At 50.2% G+C, this 19,955-nt stretch overlaps 1 protein-coding gene across 2 annotated transcripts in view; it reads left to right on the plus strand.

Moving 5' to 3' along the window:
* Nucleotides 1-19,955, plus strand: part of Cacng3 (calcium voltage-gated channel auxiliary subunit gamma 3) — a 78,479-nt gene that overhangs the window by 47,176 nt on the left and 11,348 nt on the right. For both annotated transcript variants that reach the window (XM_015491177.2, XM_048789668.1), the window contains exon 3: nucleotides 18,921-19,004. In XM_015491177.2, the coding sequence (XP_015346663.1) occupies nucleotides 18,921-19,004 (84 nt within the window). The remainder of the gene's footprint in view (nucleotides 1-18,920; nucleotides 19,005-19,955) is intronic.

A 19,955-nucleotide genomic window follows, 5' to 3' on the forward strand; every position in this document is an offset into this window, starting at 1 on the left:
CCCCATCCCCCCACCCCAGCCCCCGACCCAGGGAAGGGACGTTTGGGCTTCTCGGTTGTCCTTCTGCGGCATTCAGAATAACCCGCCACTCTCTTCCTCCCGTTCTGGTCACCACCCTGACCACCAGCACCGTCATCTTCTTAACTGACAGGGTTTCCTGAGCACATACTCTGTGCCAGACTTCCAGTAGCACCATGCCCAAGCCCACAGTTCCTGTGTCCACCCTCCTGCTGCCTGATTGTGGGGTCTCCTGGAAGGTGGGTGGAGGAGGAGGAGGAGGAGGAGGAGGAGAGAGTCTTGGGGAATTGGCCAGGTTTCAGAGTGAGGCCGCCACATGGCTGTGGGGAGTCTGTGGGAACACAGGGACATCTAGATCTATACGGCGAGGGCTGCGGCAGCCCCCACGTCCGCTCCACAGACGTCTCACTTAATCCCACAGCAAACGCGGGGTTTGCACGATCATCTCTGTAGGGAGAAGGAACTCAGGCTCAGGAGTGGGAGGAACTTCCCAGGTCACACCGCCCGGGAGCCAGGCTGCAGGAGTAGCTTCGGAGTCTCCCCCCACTTGGAGGACCTCAGGACCCCCTGGGCCTTCCCCACCCACTGGACACTGCGCTTAGGCCCAGCTTCGCTTCTCAGCTCCCCCTCCCTGCTGGCCCAGGCCTGGCCAACCCCTGGACGGGTTGCCCTTGAGCCCCACCCAAGTGCCTGGCCTTCTGGAAGCCTCCCCCGCCTCCCCTGAAGTGGGTTTCCCCGAGTGAGCCCGGGCTCTCCCTCCCCAGGGAGACAGAGCTCCTAGGGGAGGCCATGCCTCTGTGCGTCCCCATGGGGTGGACGCCCTGCTGCCCACTGGAGCCACCTCTGATGGATCCGTCCTCACGGCCACTCCACTGGGAGCTCCCAACACCCTGAGCCCCCTGCCCGACCCTGGCTGTGCCCGTCAGCCCTTGGTTCCTGGGAGTGAGTGGCATGGCTCTGCCCAGGGTCCTGATACGGTGGCCCCCTGTGGGGTAGCAACCAACAGAGCTGGTCCGAATCCCAAAGGAACAGCATATTTCAAACAGAACTTGGTTCAGATTCCAGCGCGGCTACTTGAGCGTCCAACCTCAGATAACTTCACATCCATGACCTCCTAATGTCCTCATGGGCAAAATATATTTTATAAAATGCACAGGAAATCATGTCATAGGAAAAAACCATCGAATATGGTGACGGAGACTGTGATATCTGACACCCACCTCCTAGGGAACTTCCAAGGACAAAGGGGTCCCACGGGGGAGCCATGGGTCGCATATGCTTTGTTGTGACATCGTGAGGGTTGGCGGGTTTGGAAGCCTAGAGGTGTGGCCCCACCCCAATGTCCTTAGTGGTGGCATCTGTGTTTGCAGATAGCATCTGTGTATCTACTTGCTGTTGCTGTAATAGAATACCTGAGGCTGGTTCCTTTATCAAGTAATGAGGTGAGTTGGGCTCACAGATTGGGAGGCTGAAAGTCTGGGATTGGATGGCCACATCTCTTTAGCCACCTTGACTGCTCCGTGACATAGAGAAATGGGAAGGGAAACCACCGTGAGCATAAGAGGCCAAGTACATGGGGTGACCTCGCTGTGTAACTGACTCTCTCCGTGAGAGCATCCTCAATCCCTTCCAGGGGCAGCGCCCCGTGACTTAATCACCCTCCACTGTACTCAGAGGAACCTGCCCCCAGGGGCTGCTGGTAATTGTAAATGGGGTGTGGTGAGGTGTGCAGAACAGAAAGACCCGAACCCACAGCATCTTCCTCTCCCAGGAGCTTGTTAGAAATGCAGAGTCGTGGGCTCCAGCCCAGAGCTGCTGAGTCAGACTCCCTGGAGATGCGGCCCAGGCAGGGCCCGCAGGGGACTCTGCACACCCTGAAATGTGAACGGCACTGCCCTGAAGGAGGGCTCGTGAGACGGGGAATTCCAGCCCCCGGGCCTTTGCACAAGCCGGTCTCCCTGCCCAGCTGCTCTCACTCTTGCTCCTAGTGTGGCCGCTGTGCTCAGCAGGGGTGTTGGCTCTGATGCCTCTGGTCTAAGAGGCTCCCCTAGCCAGCGGCTGTCACTGGCCACCTGAGCACCTGTCTCACGCAGCAATGGGCTCCCCTCTCTTCTCTCTGGTATTCACAAAGGCCTAACGTCTCTGCACCCACAGAACCTGGCGCGGTGCTTAGCACAGAGTAAGTACTCCGTCTTCCTTTTTTGGATGAATGCAGGAACAAACAGCAGTTTCCTGAGCCAGGCGCGGTGGCGCCCGCCTGTCATCCCAGCAGCTCAGGAGGCTGAGGCAGGAGGATCGAGAGTTCAAAGCCAGCCTCAGCAAAAGCGAGGCCCTAAGCAACTCAGGGAGACCCTGTCTCTAAATAAAATACCAAATAGGGCTGGGGATGGGGCTCAGGGGTCGAGCGTCCCTGAGTTCAATCCCTGGTACCCAGAAAATCCATGTCCCTACCCCAGATTGAAGGGACATGGGGGTAACTGGGCAGGCCACCCACCAGCCCCACCAGTAGGCGGCTCCTCCACCAGGCGCCCACCCTAGCTGAGGTGTGGCCTCCTGACACAGCATCTGAGAACATGTCACCACGCGGCGGCAAAAAAAGCTGTTTCCTTTTGGATTCTGGGCCTCTAGCGGGAATGGAGTCACCTCACTTTGTTTTCATTGTGTTTATTTTCACAGTGGCCTTCTGTTTATGGCCAAAGGTACCAGCTTTCCATTTACAGTCGAGTTATGAAGTTTCCGGGGAAAATATATTTAAGTTAGAGAAGAAACACAGTTGCCTTAAAGAAGAAAATGGAAGACGGATACTAACGTATGTGACATGGACCTGTGACAAAAGAAATCAAGACCAGAAACTCGGGGTGGATAGATCCCCGCGGGGCAGAGCCACAGCCTCGGAGGCAGGGGAGTCTCGGGATGGGGGGGTTGGGATTTTTTAGGAAGGGATGGGGGTTCATTTGCCCTGGGTGACTTAACCATTTGGGGACAGCACTTCATGATCAAGTTCATTCATTGCTCTGCGATAAAACTTAGTAATGGCCCCAAGAAGGGAGATAGAGAGAGGCCAGGGAGAGGGTCTCTGCTGGCTCGGGTCAGGATGCACTGCTCGATGGACTCCGAGGAGTGTGGACCTCAGGGATGGTGCTGGTCGGCTGTTCATCGCTGTGACCAAAAGGCCTGAGGACAACTTCCAGGGGGAATGGTTCTTTGGGCCTGGAGTTTCAGAGCTGAGGTCCATGGAGGACCAGCTGCCTTGCTCCAGAGCCTCGTGGCGGAGGGACGTGACCAAGGGCCAGGAAACTTCTTGGCAGCAGGAGGCAGAGAGAGGGGAAGGGCCACAGGGACAGGAATCCCGCCAGGTCGTGCCTCCAAGGCCCCCTGGCCTCCAGCCTCGACCCTCCTGCCAAGTCCTGATGAGGCCCCAGTTCTCACTGTCGGGTCACTCCGCCTGTGACCCTCGGGGACACCTCATACCCCGACCATAACAGGGATCATACCAATGCCCACGTACCAGCGGAAATCCCGGCCGAGAGTTAACGAGAACCTTCTGGGCCCCACGCTTGGCCCATTTGACGGTCTGTAACCCTCAGGCCACTGTGGAGAGGGACTTACTGAGGTCCCTTCCACAGATAAGGAGCTGAAGCCCTGGTGCCTGGGGGATGAATGGGGAGCCAAACGGGCTGGAGGAGGGGAGCCGGGGGTCGCCCCCAACTCAGACCTGGCCCCGCCTCCCCGTCCCCCCATGAGGACTCCCCTCCCTACCTGGATCAAACTCTGACAGCACCGTCAACACTTCATCCTGCGACCCCAGGCACCCAGTGGGACGGCCTGGGGAAGCGCTCCGGTGTTTTGGGCACCCCAGAGGGAACCCTGGCTTCCCTGGGGTCCGCCATGGGAACTGCTTCCTGGCTGCTGTGATTCTTCTTCATTATTATTATTATTATTATTATTATTATTATTATTATTTTGGTACCAGCGATTGAACCCAGGGACACTTTACCACTGAGCCCCAGCCCCAGCCCTTTTTAAAATATCTTATTAGAGACAGCAGGGTCTCACCGAGTTGCTTAGGGCCTCCATAAATGTCCCAGGCTGGCTCTGAACTCGCGATCCTCCTGCCTCAGCCTCCAGAGCCACTGGGGTGACAGGCCTGCAATTTCCTTGAGCTTGGGACCTGCTCCCACCTCAGCAACCAATACACTCTGGACTGACTCTTTTTTTCCCTAGAGTCCCCATTTTTTTTTTAATTGAACACTCAAACCCGGTGCCAAACCATTCTTAGCTAAACATATTTTTATATGTTACCTATGATTTTTTTAAAAAGATTTTCAAATTGGAAATATGCAAGAACATGGAGTCCAAACAGTAAAGTTCTGTTACGATCCATTTTAAAAAATAGAGTGTAAGCAGCGAGAGTCTCCCTCCCCCAGCCTTCTGCCAATTAAAGTCGATCCCTTCCTCAACCCACAGAGGTAACATTTTGAAAATTGCTCTCAATTTTTCTCCTATGTGTATTAAGACTTTTCTACGTCCAGATCTATATCCATGATTATTATGTCTATACCTAAATCAGTATCTACCTGTTAAACTGTCAGTTCACACACACACACACACACACACACACACACACACACATCTATATGTAGCTCTAGGTGGTGCACTGCCCAATTCCTGAGGCGATCATTCACATGAATTGCCTTATGATCCACTCATAGGTAGTTTTTGCCTGACCAAAAAAATTGAAATAAACCTTCCGATATTGAACTACAACTTTTAAGAAATATATATATCCCATTGTAGGACATTTTTCCTGGCCATAGAGCTTCCTGTTTCTCCGTGATAGCTACCTGTCAGTCCATAGTAGGATAAATCTCAATCTCAATGGCTCTCACCCTTCCTCTAAGGAGGCTCATCTAAGATGTCTCCAGGCTTTATCACTCTTACACTGACCTTTCAATATTCATAGCTAGCCTTGTGAGGATGGCATCATTATACCCACTTTAAGCTAAAGAAATGGATGTCCAGAGAGGTGGAATAACTAGCTCAAGGATGCACAGCTCTATAGGGTAGTTCCACAATGCACCTTAGCTCAGCCTGCTCTCATGTTTATGTAAAGCATTTGGTACGGAGGTTGGATCTCAGTCACTCAATAAATCAACAGCACCATCTTTATGGGTTCACACTGGTAAGCACCACCTTTCCCTGGAAGAGCAAGAATTTTATTTAGCACCTACTATGTGTCCAGAACCTTAATAGACATTTTTAAATTGAATTCTCAAAATGACAAAAAGAAAGCCAATGAGAAGCACCAGCATCTCTGTTTACAGAAAGCTGAAGTTCAGGACAGATAAACGGCTCAGGGTCACCTGGGACGTAGCAGAGCTGGGATCTGAACCCCCATCTCCCATGCATACAGATTTCAGTCCCAAATCCAGGTGTGTATGAATATAGCTTTATTTTTCTGCAGGTGAGCTGTATTTCCTAATTCCCTTTGTGTTCCTGGGCCTCACACAGCTTTCCCCGTCTCATTTCCGAGCACAACTATTTACTCTGGTCACACAGGCCCAGAACTCGGATATCCTGGGTGCCTCTGTGTACCCCGCACCTCACACTCAACACACCAGGTCTTGTTGGCTCTGCCTTCAAACCACAGCAGCCCCTCGGTCCCCACAGAGAACGGGTTTCAGCACCCGCTGTAGCCCAAATCCAAGGGTGCACAAGTCCCTTATATAAAATGTCACCTTCGCAAGCTCCCCACATACCTGGAATCATCTCTTGATTGCTTACAATGCCTCATGCAATGTCAATGTTATGTAAATAGTTATTACCCTATTGATTAGGGAACAATAACGAAAAAGAAGATCCAGCCTGTTTATGTCCATCACAGATGCCATTTTTCCCCTAATATTTTCAATCCGACGTTGATTGAATCCACAGATGCAGAAGCAGCAGACCCCGAGGCCCGGCTGAGCAATCTCGCCTGAACACGAGGGCTCCTCCCGCCTCCAGAGATGCCCACTTCGTCCCAGCTGCCATCACCCATCGCCCCCACCCGATGGCTTTGGCCCCCAGCTTCCCCCAGACAACTGTCCACCCCGAGGCCTGAGGACCCCTGACATACACATCATGTCACTGTCCTGCCCGAGCTCCTGACCCAGGCCCCAGCAGCCTTGGAACAGAGCTTAGTCCCCTGCCCTTCGAGGTGCACAGGTCCCCCTCCCATGTCCAGAGTCCAGGGGGAAGCCAGATGGACAGGGTCAGGTCCCAGAGGACCTCAGAGGCCGGGTTATGGCCCCCCGACTGGGGGACGCACCTACGAGAGAGAGAGAGAGAGAGAGAGAGAGAGAGAGACACTCAGTAAGTACTGACAAAGCTCCTGCTCTGTGCAGGGTTCACAAGACACTCCAGACCCCGAGACGTGCTCTAGGGGAGAAGTTAAGGGAGAAACGACAGTAAATACAAAGGAGATCTTGAACACACTCGCAGTCTCAGCTCCAGCCAGGAAGCCACCCGATGGGTTTAACGGAGGCTTGGACCTCAGTGGTCCCTGGGGGGGCCAGGAGAGAGGGGTCCAGGGGGAGACAGGCGGATGTGAAGGCGTCCAAGCCACAAAGCACGTCCTCACCAGCCTGCATAGAGTGGCAGACACATCTGGCACCTCTTGGCCATTATAGCCTCTGCTTTCCCCAAACCCAGTGACAATCACCTCTGACAATGCCGGACACCGCCTCCACCTGCACACGCGCGCGCGCACACACGTGCACAAACACACGCTCCTCTTTTTGGGCACACCCTGCTCAGACACAGCCCTGCCACACCCCCACTGATGCTCGGGGCTGGGGAGCAGGGAGAACGGGCCATCTGGAGGAGGGGACCCCATCTTTCTCCTGGCCCAGGACCCGCGTCCAGCCGGGAGTTCTGGAAGGACGCTCAGATCCAGGCAGGTCAGAGGGGGCCGGCCAGCCGTCACCTCCCTCTGCCAAACCCCAGCGCGGTGTTTGCTCCACACACCAGGACTATTCCTGGATGTCAGGTGCGGTTAATGGTTGCTGTGGCAACCACCCATGCTTAATGAATAGAAGAGAGTCAAAGACGCCAGATAAATGTCAGGGCCCCGGATGGATTTGCTGGCGAGCAAAGCTGGTGGCGCTGGGCAGAGCTGACCAGCAGAGGTTGAAATGAGCATCGCAGGGCAGCCGGCTCCCTTCCCAGCCTCAGGTGGACACCGTCAGAATGGGACCAAATGTCAAGCACGTGTGGCTCTTTATAGCCACTCTCAAATGCGGGCTGTGTATGTGTGGGGTTTTTTTTTTTTTTTGCGGGTCTGATTCTGGAAATTATTTATGGAAATTGAAAGGAGCAGAAATCCAAGCACAGGTCCCTGAGGAACGAAGAGACACCACTGGAAATGAATAAGTAAATAAATATGAACTAGGCAGGCTGGCGCCCGCCTCTAATCCCAGAGACTCGGGAGGCTGAGGCAGGAGGATCCCAAGTTCAAGGCCAGCCTCAGCAACTTAGTGAGACTCTGTCTCAAAATAAGACATAAAAATTGCTCCAGATGTAACCTTCCTGTTGGAAGACTTCCTATGAGTTTCCTGAATCCACTGGGTGCTGCTGTCCCCGAATATCTGCAACGGGGTAATTTATAAAGAAGAGAGATCTATTTCTCACCATTCAATGTTGCATTAGGGATTCGGTTTCTATTACAGGGAGTTTGGGGTTCACGTTCAAACATAGCGCAGGTTTGACGTGGCCTCCACCCCGAAACCCTCTGAAACCTCCAAATCCACCTTGTGCATCCCCCAGCCGAGGTCTCAGTCACCGGCAGAGCCTCGGTCCTTTGCAGGACTGTTGGTCCTCTGTGAGTGACTAGCTAGAGACCTGGAGCCCCTCTGGAGGTCGGGGGTGGCTCTCAGACGCTGGTGCACATCAGGACCCCGGCAGAGCCCGTGACACCACAGGTTCTCCGAACCTCCCACTCAGCCTGTGTGCAGAGGGCCCAGGACAGTCTCACACATGGGAGTCCATCTTCCTTGGGCACCTCTGGAGGAGAGATGTCACTGCCTGCAAGCAGCCGAGACAGAGAGGCACCAGCCACGGCCCTTGCAGTCCCCCAGCCCCTCTCCCCAGAGCCTCCGCGGAGCAGTGGCAGCCCATGTAGTCTGCGGGGGGGGGGGTGAGGTCTCCACTGGGGGGAGGATCAAGGCTTCGGGACTCTAAGCAACCGACTGTCATTGACATCCAACATTAAAATAATGCAGCCAACTCTTCACTAAGGAAGATCACTTTGGATTTTTTGTATTACATTTTAATGCTCTTTTGTAAATGATTTCCAGGTCTCGCTTTCTCTTTCTCCGTGTCCCTGCTTGGCTGGCACCTCAAACCCATGATGCCTTGTGGGTTTATCCTATGTCAGTGTTCATGGGGTTTGGGGGTGCCCTACGGGGAACCCGCCTGCAAAGGTCAACTAGGATCCACCCTGTGGTCTGGACCAGGATGGGTTGTCTCTTGGTTTGTGCCACAGGACGGATCAGACCCTGGGCGCTGGGTCAGGTTGGCGTTTCAGTTGGATCCTCAATTAACCAAATAATTAAGGACCATGGAAAATATTTCACCCCAACCCTCCACGGCTCACCCCCAGTCCCAAAGGCCCTCCACGTCAGGCTCTTCAGAAATCAATCAGGACTATTAACTGTGTGCACAGAGGGTCAAGGGACACCAACAGCCCATCTCACGTCTCCAAGTCCCCCTTCTTGGAATCTAAGGCAGGACACTCTGGAGCCTGGGCCTCTCTCTCTCTCTCTCTCTCTCTCTCTCTCTCTCTCTCCCATTCAGCTCCAGTCGCCAGACACCTGCCTTGTTAGCCTCTGACCCTGTAGTTTCCAGATGGTCCCACGAATGGGTCCCTCTTGTCACTCAGCTTACCCTTCCCTGTCCAGCCAATCTCTCGGTGGTCCTCCCTGACCCATCCCACCCATCCCAGCCGCTCTCTGTCCCTCCATGGGGCTTATCACTCTCTGAAGTTATCTCTGTCTCTTGGCTGGTTCCTCCGATTCCTCCATGACCTTGTTTACTCGGGGTCTCTCCCCATCAGACTCCCAACCTAGATGGCTCTGTGTCCTGATGGACGCCTGCCGCCCAGAAGGGTGCTTCGCGGGACAGAGGCGCCGAGGATGGTCACCAACAGCTCTTCCCTAACATCAGAAGAAGCTGCTGATTTCTCATTAACTCACTCTCTCTGTCTCTCCTGCTTCTCTTATTAGAAGCGGTGACTCTTAATTGCTCTACCCCAAGTGCTTCCACCGGCTCAGAGAGACCCAGCTTAGTGCAGGGTCCTCATTATCCATGAATTCATTATCCGATCCCTGCAAAGGCAGAGGCAAACCCACTCTGTCTTCCTCTGGACACGGGCAGGAAAGCCCGACCGCTTATAAAACATCCCAGCCCCCACCGCAGCCCCTGCCCCATCCACTCTCCTGGTCTCTGTCTGGTGGCCCCTCAACCCCACCCATCGCCAGCTCTTGGGACTTGGCCAACACAGAGCAAATAGAAGGCGCCCTGTGATGACCGATGATGATGGCCGTGGGCCAAGGAGAGTCTGCCTGCGGGACACAAGCCAACAATGGAGGAGAGAGTATTGATAAAGAGGATGACAAGACAGACCATCCAGTGATTTGAATATCAAAGGGTGAGCAGCCGCCGCCCTCAGGAAAACTGATGCTGTGCTCAAACTTTTGTGGGTGTGCAAAATGACCCACTTTATGATCCTGCTGCGAAAATCAGGCTTCATGATCCCATCAGGGAAGTGAAAGGGTGGCATATGGGACCATCCTGCGACTGTCTGAAAAAAATGACCCCCTCCCCCATCCCACCCCCTGCCAAAAAGTCAACATGACTCACTTTTTTTTGTTTGTTTGGAGGATTGAACTCAGGGACACTTCGCTACTGAGCCCCATCCCCACCCTTTTTTTAGTTTTTATTTAGAGACAGGGTCTCACTGAGTTGCCGAGGGCCTCGCTGGGTTGCTGGGGCTGGCTTTGAACTCGCGATCCTCCTGCCTCAGCCTCCTGAGCCCCTGGGATCACAGGCACGCGCCACGAGAGACCTGGCTGACTTCCTGTTTTTGTTCGCCATAAGCGGAGTTAGAAAAGATGAGGCCAAACAAACATATTTTCCTAAATCAGAATCTCGCATTCAAGATGATGTCGGAAGCACCTCTTTTTACTTCACCTCTTTTTACATTTCCTGTGAAATGGCAGCCCCTGGTTTTAAGCAGACTTGTGAGGGTTGTGGTTCTCCACCTCAGTCGCACAGTTAAAATCACCCAGGGGGGCTTTGAGAACTCCACGTGCCCCAAATCTCTAGACCTAGAACCCGAGCCTCGGTAGATGTTGGGTCTCTCTCCCTCCTCGAGGCGAGAACCCTGTGAGCCCTGATCGATAATCACTGTTTCGGGCTCTCGGCATCCTCAGAGAGCAAAGCCTGCTCTACCAGCAGGAACCCAAACATTCTTCCCGTCCAGGGGTGGCTTTTGTTTCCTTAACCCACGTACTTGGGAAGCGTAAACAAACTTGATATTTGCTCTTCTTTCTAATATCCCAAGGCAAATCCATTACAATGAGAATCCAACAAGAGACGCTCATGGCGGGACCCAGAGCCCTGCTTTCTAACCCGCCTCCGTTTTGAGCTCTGAGCTGGGCTCTTGGGGCCTGGTATTTGGAGGCTGAGGTGGGTACCCAGCTCTAGGCACTGGGTGAGCTGAGGTGGGGGGGGGCTGTTCCCCTCATCAGAGCACCGGGTGACTGTCCCTGTGATGGGTCACATAGCCACCAAAGCCTACCTCAGCACCACCACTGTGGGCTGTGCGTGGTCCTGCAGAGTTGGACGTGGATGGTCCCCTCTGGAAGTCCATCCAGAGGCCTTGATGACATCTTCTCCGTCCAGTGGACAAGGCACATCACGGGGAAACCTGTCCCTACCCCCATTCAGGATCCCCCTTCAGGACTGCAAACTTAGAAAAGCTCAGCCTGAGGTGACAGGCCCACTTCCCCAGGCCTCTCTGCCCCAGGGTCAGTATTTCTTGACTTGAGGCCCAAAGCGCTAGACGGTAGAGCTGTTCTCCAAGGACCCAGGAGAACCCTCTCTGGTCCTTGGCCAGGCTTGGCATAGCAGATGGTCTAGGTCTAGTCCCTCTAGAGGGTGACACTCCTCAGTTTCCTGAATCAGACCCTCTCGGCACGTACACACCCATGGACCCACATGCACTGGTCTGCACATGCGCTCGTGAGTCTCTGTGAAGGAGGGAGAGAGACCATACTCTCTGGATTCCCCCTGATTTCCTCTCACTTCAGGCCCAAAATAGAGATGATGATACTAACCTGAGGAGCCGTCCCCTGTCAATCACATCTGCGAGCCCAGCGTCTTGTTAGGACCATCAAGAGGACTTCTGCTAAGAGGTGTGGTGCTGGAATTAGACTTTGCTTTGATGGCTTAATCTCCCATCTCTAAATGTGTTTGTTGAATTAACATACACTTACAGAGGACTCGCCATGTACTAAGCATCGCTTTAAGTACTTGACAAATACGGACTCCTCCACTCCTCATAAAAACCCAAAGAGGTAGATCCTATTAGGTACTCATAGCTAAGTAACTTGAAGCTGATGTGTGGCAGAGTCAGGATTCAAACCCACTCATCCTAACCCAGAATGCCCTCTCACCCCACTCTCTGACTGACAGTAGTGCCCCCTTTGTGGGGATGTGAGGAACGCCCCAAGAGTCCTTCACCTTCACCGGGTGCCTGGAAGAGTATGTCTAAATGAGCAATGGATTATGTAATGGGATTTCTTCTGAAACTCCCAACAATCAGGAGATTTTCAATACTTTCAAAATGAGGGTATCCAGGCTCAGGGGAATAAATAAGTTGCCTAAGGTATCTCAGTCAGTTTGAGTTGCTGTAACAAAACACCAGAGGCTGAGTGGTTTATAAACAACAACAAAAAATTCTGTAGAGTTCCAGAGACAAAAAATCTGAAGGGTGCCCCCACAGCCGGGCTCTGGGGAAGATGCTATTCCAGATTTCCTACTGATGTCTTCTCCTTGTATCTGCCTTTGTGGGGGAGGGCAGAGAGCTCTCTGGGGTCCGTTTTATAAGGGCACTAATCCCATTGATGAGGACTCCACTCTCATGACCTACTCACCTCTTTCTACCATCCCATGAGGAGGTGAGGATTTCAGCATGAGAGTTTTGGGGAGACACAAACATTCAGCCTGCTGCACAAGATCATCGACCAGTAGGTTAGTAAGTGACAGAACAAGGATTCAAAGTTGAGCCTGGGAAAGCTCGTCCCTCCCCCTCCGTAGGCTGAATACGCACCCCTGGCAGAAGAGGCGGCCTGTTTCCCTCAGATTGCAAGAATCTGACTTGTGTCTAAAATCTCCCAGCCAAGCAGCCTTATCCTCTCTTTGTGATTGTTGATGACCATTTTGAGAGACCAGGTTTCAGAATGGGGACATTGGGCCCAAGTCACTTGAAGTGTCACTTTTCTTGGTGATGGTCAACAAGAGCTTTCAGACTTGAAAACACAAATATCTCATTTTTCAGACCCTTTCCCCACCCTTGCGTGTCTGGAAGCTACCCTGGACCGTGGGGGTCCCTCAGACGGTCCGAAACCTCGTTGCTTTCACCTAAGAACTGGGGCTGATCTTGGTCCGTGTGCAGCCCACCTCCAGGATATCCCAAAGGGCAGTGCTGAAGGGACAGGCCAGAGGGCAGGGAAACTGCCATTGTAGCCCCCTCCTCCCACTGGCCTATGGGAGTGGATTATGTAATGGGATTTCTTCTGAAACTCCCAACAATCAGGAGATTTTCAACACTTTCAAAATGAAGGTATCCAGGCTCAGGGGAATAAATATCTTGCCTAAGGTATCTTAGTCAGTTTGAGTTGCTGTAACAAAATACCAGAGACTGAGTGGCTTATAAACAACAAGAAAAAAATATTCTAAATATTCTCTAGCCCCATAAATCCAGACTCTGTGATTACGTGCTTCTTGTTTTCTTTATAACATCTCTGGGCCTTAGCACCTTAATGTCCCACCCCTGGGCCTTAGCACCTGAATGTTCCCTCGAGCTGAAAATCTCTTTCCCGGGTCCTTCACACACCTGCCTTCACCTTTTCTTTCTGCTCTGAGATCAAATTTGGTGTCCTTCAAAGCACAGTCATCTTGCTCATTCATTTATGGTTCCAGAGTCTCTCTCTGCAATGAGAATGTGAGCTCTGAGGGCCAGAATCTTCTGTCCTGCCCCCCCACCCCCGTGAATCCCTAGGACGGGAAACCCAGTCTTCACAGTTGAGTTCTTCTCTCTCACCTCCCGTATCCCAGGATCCCAGCACCCCTCCCCTCTCACCTGTACCCACTGGGTCTCTCCCGAAGGCCACCAGCCACTCATCTTCCACTCCCCACCCCCAGCTACGAGCTCATTTTCTCTTATCACCACATGAGCTATTCCTTCTGCTTTGAGAAACACGCCTCCCTTTCTCTGATCAACTTCTAATTAACCTTCAAGTCTCGGCTTAGACATGATTTCATTCATCATTCCGTTCACCAAAAAAAAAAAAAAAAAAAAAACATTCCGCTGATTTATCAGGTGAGAGCATTTGGGGTTGGGGGGAGGTGTGCTTCCCTTTGAACCCTGTCTGTACTGCTTGAATTTTTTTCCTGCACATATTGTTCTTCCAATTTAACAAGGATTATCTGAAGATGGGAAAAGAAACGGCTTCTTGTTTTCTTTATAATATCTCTCTGCATTGAAAAATGGCCTGATAAATGTTATTCTTAAAGCCAGTACCACAATGTCTTAATTCTTGCAGCTTAGTGGGTAGGACTTAATATCCCATGAGAAATCACTTTACTAAGCCCTTTTCATTCATTCTGATATATTTTTTTTCCTACCAAATTGCTTTCAGCTTCCCAAATAGACGAATTCTTATCACCCGGAAAAAAAATGGTCCTCTTATTCCATTTTTTAAAAATTATTGCTTCTAACACAATTCTTATGCTAACTAGAACTTGTACGACTATCTAGTAAATAATAGAGGCGATGGTGTGGATTATCTAATTCTTGATTTTAATAATATCTCCAAGGTTTGTCTTTAAGGGGTGTTCGCTCAAGGGTGCATCCTTATTCATGTGACGGGTGTTTTCTTCCACTGTGGGAGCTGGAGATGAACTGCTGATATCGTCTTTTCTATCTAGGATGGAGCAAGAGTCCTAGGGATTCACGGGTGGCCAGGACAGAAGATTCTGGTCCTCAGAGCTCACATTCTCATTGCAGAGAGAGACTCTAGACCCATAAATCCAGGCTCTGTGATTATCCCTCAACAGCTCAGGAAATTTCTTCTGGTTTTGTCTCCCATTCTCAAACTCTTCCCAAGGTCCTGCAATCCATTGGTTCTCATGCCCAGTCCTCACGCCTGCCCAGGGCTGGTTCTCCGTCACCTCTCCCCTGTGGCCCCCGGTTCCGTCTCCAGACCACACTCCTTTGGTCCTCTTCCTGGTTTGCTTCTCTCTGCCCCAGGGCCTTAGCGGTGTTGATCTCTGTGTTCTGACTTGCTCCTTACCTTTTAAAGGTTTTCAACCTCTCTCTTGATTTCTTTCTGTGCGATTGGTGGGAAATCCAGCCCCCTTCTATTTCCTTGGATTGACTGATATGGGGAAATACTCCTAAGAAAATGTGAGAAGAACAGCATGATCTCAATCTTGTTAAGTCATTTTTGTGTGAAAGCACAAGAAAGACGGGGGGGGGGGAGCCTGAAAGGAAATATATATATATATAAAAAAATGCAAAGCAGTGGTTATTTCTGGGAGCTAGCAATATGCTACCACAGGAATGGCCAAGTTCACTTTATAATGAGTGTGTGGCTCGGGGTGCCAGCAGCTCCGTTTTCAGTGTGGAATCTTCCTTGAGGAAATTCCTGTTTCCCTTTCCTTTTATATTGCTTTCTAAAATCTCACCATGTCACCGATGTGTCTCTGCTGGTCCTAAAATACCTACCCAAACCGGCGATAGTAATAGCTGTAATTTATTGAGTGCTTACTAGGTGCCAGGGACTGTAAAAAGTGCTTTACATCATTGCCTGATTAAAAGATTTATGTGCAAAGTACCGAGAACAGCGACTGCCACCGTAACTACTATTACTGCCGCCATTAATTCTGGTGACAACTCCCAGGAGTGACTATTATTATCTCCCTTTGGTAGAAGATGAAGCTGAGGTTTTGGAGAGGTAATCTGGGGCAGGCAACCACAAGGAGTAAGTGGCTGCTGAGTCAGGATTCTCTCTAAAGGGTGACTCCGAAGACTGGGTTCTCACCACATTTTGACTCTGGGGTTATAAGCTGAAATATCTACAGGGACAGGGAAGCATCCTAAGTTGGGGACTTTGGCCAATTGGAGAGTTCATGCCCAGGCTTAAGAGGGCTGCTGATGTCCAGCTACAAAGGGTGTTGTCCCATGCAAATGTGGGACGGACGGAGCACCTCATTTTTTTTAAAGAGAAACTGCCAATCAGGCTTTCGAATGAGATACCTTGAATTTTTTAAATTGTATCGACACGTGTAATTTTTTGAAAAAATGCATCAAAACATGCAATAAAATTTTGCAGGTAAGAAAAGCACAGAACTATTTATTTAGCAAACAAAAAAATCACCAAACCAGTCTGCAACTAGATTTTTCTAAAAACTCACCACTATTTGCTTTGGAGGGACCAGGCTGAATTATTGCCTCCATCTCAGGAAGGGACCAACCCCTCTTCACTTTTCACTTGTGACTTCACAACACAGAAATCATCAGACCAGGGTTCAGCAAGATGTTTCCAAAAGGGCCAGAGGGTAACTATTTTCAGCTTGGCTGTCTCTGCCACACCTCACTCCGCCACAGGAGCATGAAAGCCGCCATCAAAACTATGTCAATAAGTGGGTAAAGCGGTGTCAATAAAATTTATCGACACCCGAATTTGAATTTCACATTTTTCATGTGTCATGAAATAATATTCTTCTTTTGATTTTTTTTTCCAATCATCTAAGTACACTAACACCATTCTTCGCTCATGGGCTGAACAGAAACAGGTGGGAGGCCCTTTAAAGCATGGAAAGGACACTGGTGCCTGTGACTTCAAAAGCCACTGGTTCTGAGTCCCAGTTTCAAGCCACCTGGAGTCATCTGAGTAAGGCCATTTCACAAGCAGATGCAGGCAAGGGCGTGGCTCCTAATTCCCACAGCGATTCCGACTGGGCTGTTGGAGGAGGGTCCACATTCCATTTTTCACCAGGACCTTCTCTTCCCCAGGAAATCTTTTGTGGAACAGGTGAAACTGCTAACCTGCCCATTGTTCCCTGGAGTACATTATAGAAAAAGTATAAGTTGATGGGAAGATGACTGGTGCCGTTCAATGCCACATCAATAGCGGGGAACAGACCACAGAATGACCACTAAGCCACCGATCCGGGGACTTGCTTGCAACTCCAAAGCCACTGAAGGGAGAGCAAGTCACAATAGTGCTTAGGAACCTTGACCTTGGAGTCAGCCAGACCTGCCCTTGAGTGACGCAGTTACTAACCACAGCCTTGTTAAGCCTCTCGGTTTCCTCACCTATCAAATGCGTAGGCTGGTCCTGGGGCACATGGTAAAAGGAGAACCTATAAGTTACTTATGAGGATTTATTATCCAGGCAAAATACATAAAGGAAACTCTGAAATCTGAACAAGAAAAAAATGAAAGGCCTTTTTTTTTTCAATATCAGGGAAGACGATACAGGTTTGTCTTTTCTTCCGAGAAACTTCCTGGAGACTTCTCTCCTGAATCCTTTCCTTAGTTCGAAGTCTATTCTTTGCCCGGCGAGCTGGGGATCAGAATCAAAGAGATGTTCTACATAGCTCATTGCAATTATCGTGAAATGTCCCTGGGGAGCCTACTTATGATAGAGGTTAAATAGATAGTACTGTTATCATTATAAGATAATAATAGACATAATAATAGTAGACATGAGAGTAATGGTTATTCATAGAGTAATGATGAAATCACAGGCTTTGGAGCCTGGATTCGAATACCAATTCTGCCACTCACTGACTGGGACACCTCCATTCCCCTCTGTGGCTCTCCTGCCTTGTCATAAATGTCACTATTAATCTACCTTACCTCCTGGGGTGCAGGGGGCGAGAGTCAGTGAGATAAGGACTGTAAGTTTTCACCAACGTGCCTGGCTCCTTGGAAGGACTTTATAACTGGCAGCTGTTATTATGATGTGCCTAAAGCTTTGCAGAAAAAATTATCTCCTGTTCGTGAGTGTGGCTTTTTTTTTTTTTAATATGCAATGACTGCTCTGAAACACAAGCTCAGCTCTGTCTGATTCTCCCACCAACAACAACACTCTTTCTCACCTCCCTACTGTCTTTGCAGACAGGGAAGAGGACAGGAATGCATAATTTCATGCTGTGTGGTGGCCAGATGAGACATCCTGAATATTGTTTGTCATTTATAAGAACTGACAGAGCCATTAACTGCCCCAGAGAATGGCTAATTGGCTAGTTAATAAACACCCACAATGATTATCAAACACACACACACAAAATGAGTTAAGTCCAATCTATGCTGAAGAAAGGAGAGGAAGTCAAAGGCTGACAGTTTCTTTGAGATGTTTCCTCGCCAATTCTGTGGTTCCTGAAGGGGTGAGCCACACAGCAAGGGACAGGGAGCTGTGACCCTGCAGAGCAGGGAGAGGGAACAGGAGAGTCCTGTGGTCTGATAGGAGCATTGTCTGAGAAAGTAGAATGTTCCACAATGATGTCTGGATTCAGATCTTGATTGGGAACCTGGCTTGACCATTTATTTACCTGAGTGATTTCAAGCAAAATTCTTTTATTTTATTCATTTACTTTTTTGTTAAAGAATAATAGGACTAACTTTTTAAAGTCATGTGTGTGTGTGTGTGTATATATATATATATATAATTTTAGTTGTTGATGGACCTTTATTTTATTCATTGATTTATATGCAGTGCTGAGAATCAAACCCAGCACCTCGCGCATGGTAGGCAAGCGCTCTACCACCACGCCACAACCCCAGCCCTCAAGCAAAATTCTTCAAGCCTGATTTCCTCATCTATAAAATGGGAAGATAAATTACTAAACATAATCCCCACCTTTTTTCCTTTCACTTGTGGGAGAGGTCAGACCCGACAGTGTCCTGAGACCTGCTTTCATATTCCTACTTCTTTTGCTCTTCCAAGGTAGATGCCAACGTCGTGCAACATGGAAGAAATCGAATATTTGAGTCTTTTCCTTTTTTATTTAATGAATGGCTTGCCTCTAGTGGAGTGCTCGCTTTAGGTCACTGTGACAAAATCCCTGAGATAAATCACCTTTTAAAACAGGAAGAGTTTATTTGGGCTCACTGTTTCAGAGGTGTCTGTCCATGGTTGGTTGGTTGGTTGGTTGGTTGGCTCCATTATTTTTTTTGGCCTGTGGCAAAGCAGAACAACATGGGGGGGCAGGTGATACCCCAAAGCTGCCCACCTCAGGGTTTTCAGGGAGCAGACAGAGGAAAAGGCCCGGGATCCCAATAATCCCTTCAAGGGCATTCTCCCAATGACCTCACTTCCTCCCACCAAGCTCCACCTCCTAAAGGTTCCACCACCTCCCACTATGTCGCTGGCTGGGGACCCATAGACCTTTGGGGGACATTCAAGATCCAAGTCAGAGCAGCTCGTCTCTTTTTTGTGCCCTATATAAAGATGCGATTGAGCCTCCCTGGGCCCAGCTTCCCGACAACCAGGGGAAGGAATGGTCCCGTGAGGTCAAGGACTCAGGCTGAACCCGTTGGGTTCTCAGGACCACGTTTGTTTCCGCAGGGGCTTTCCGAGGAGTGTGCAAGAAAATCGACCACTTCCCTGAAGATGCAGACTACGAACAGGATACAGCGGAGTACCTCCTACGTAAGTCTCTCCTCTTCCTGGCTTTCTCTTGGGGGAACCGGGGGTGGGATGGCAGGGTCCCCTGCCGTCCACCAGCTGCTTCTGAGTTTGAGGTCCCTCCATGTCCACATCTATGTGCAAAGGAGCAGTTCCAGGTGCCACTAGACAGAGCTATAGACAGGGTTCTGAGACCTGAGTCTCTTAAGTCTGAGACCTAAGTCTCTTTCATTTTTAATGAACTAGAAACAGGGGTGGGAGAGTGGGTTGGCTAAAATGGAAAGGTCCTTTTTAGTCTACTTAGGATAAAAATCTAAGAAATTTTCTTCAACTTGAATTCAAGTTTTCCCCTTCCCCAGAGGGTTGATTGGAGGTGCTAATGGGCGAGGTGCTAATAGGTGAGGTGCTAATGGGCGAGGTCCCCAGGGGTAAGTCCTAGGAGGATAAACACAAACCAAAGTTCACTTTCCTTTGACTTCCCTTCAGTTTCAATCCTACTGGGACAGGGCCAATGTCGCCATAGGATTTTTCCAAGGTCAGTACCATGGATCTGATATAGACTGTCACAACTAAAGCACATAGGAGCCAGTGGAGTGTGGTGACTTCAAGCAAGGGCTCTGGAATCTGACAGATCTGGGCTGTGACCCTGGTTTGACTCCCTCCCAGCGAGGTTCAACCTGGGGCAAGTTGTCTCACCTCTTAACCGTCCTTCATCTTTTCCGAAACGGAGATTGTCATGTCATCTGTCTGACAGGGTCATAAAAATTAACTAAGCTAATGCACAGTACGCTTAGCCCCGGGCCCAGCATGTAACCGTGAGGCCGTGTGTGTGTGTGTGTGTGTGTGTGTGTGTGTGTTAGCTCTGGTTTGTTGCAGGGGATTATATTGGCACAGTTCAGCCGCAGAACCGAGGTATGGCTTGTCATTTATAAGAATTGACAGAGCCATTAACTGCCCTAGAGATTGGTTAATTGG

Source organism: Marmota marmota, unplaced genomic scaffold (assembly GCF_001458135.2).
Source record: "Marmota marmota marmota unplaced genomic scaffold, marMar, whole genome shotgun sequence".
In the NCBI taxonomy this organism is placed as follows: Eukaryota; Metazoa; Chordata; class Mammalia; order Rodentia; family Sciuridae; genus Marmota; species Marmota marmota.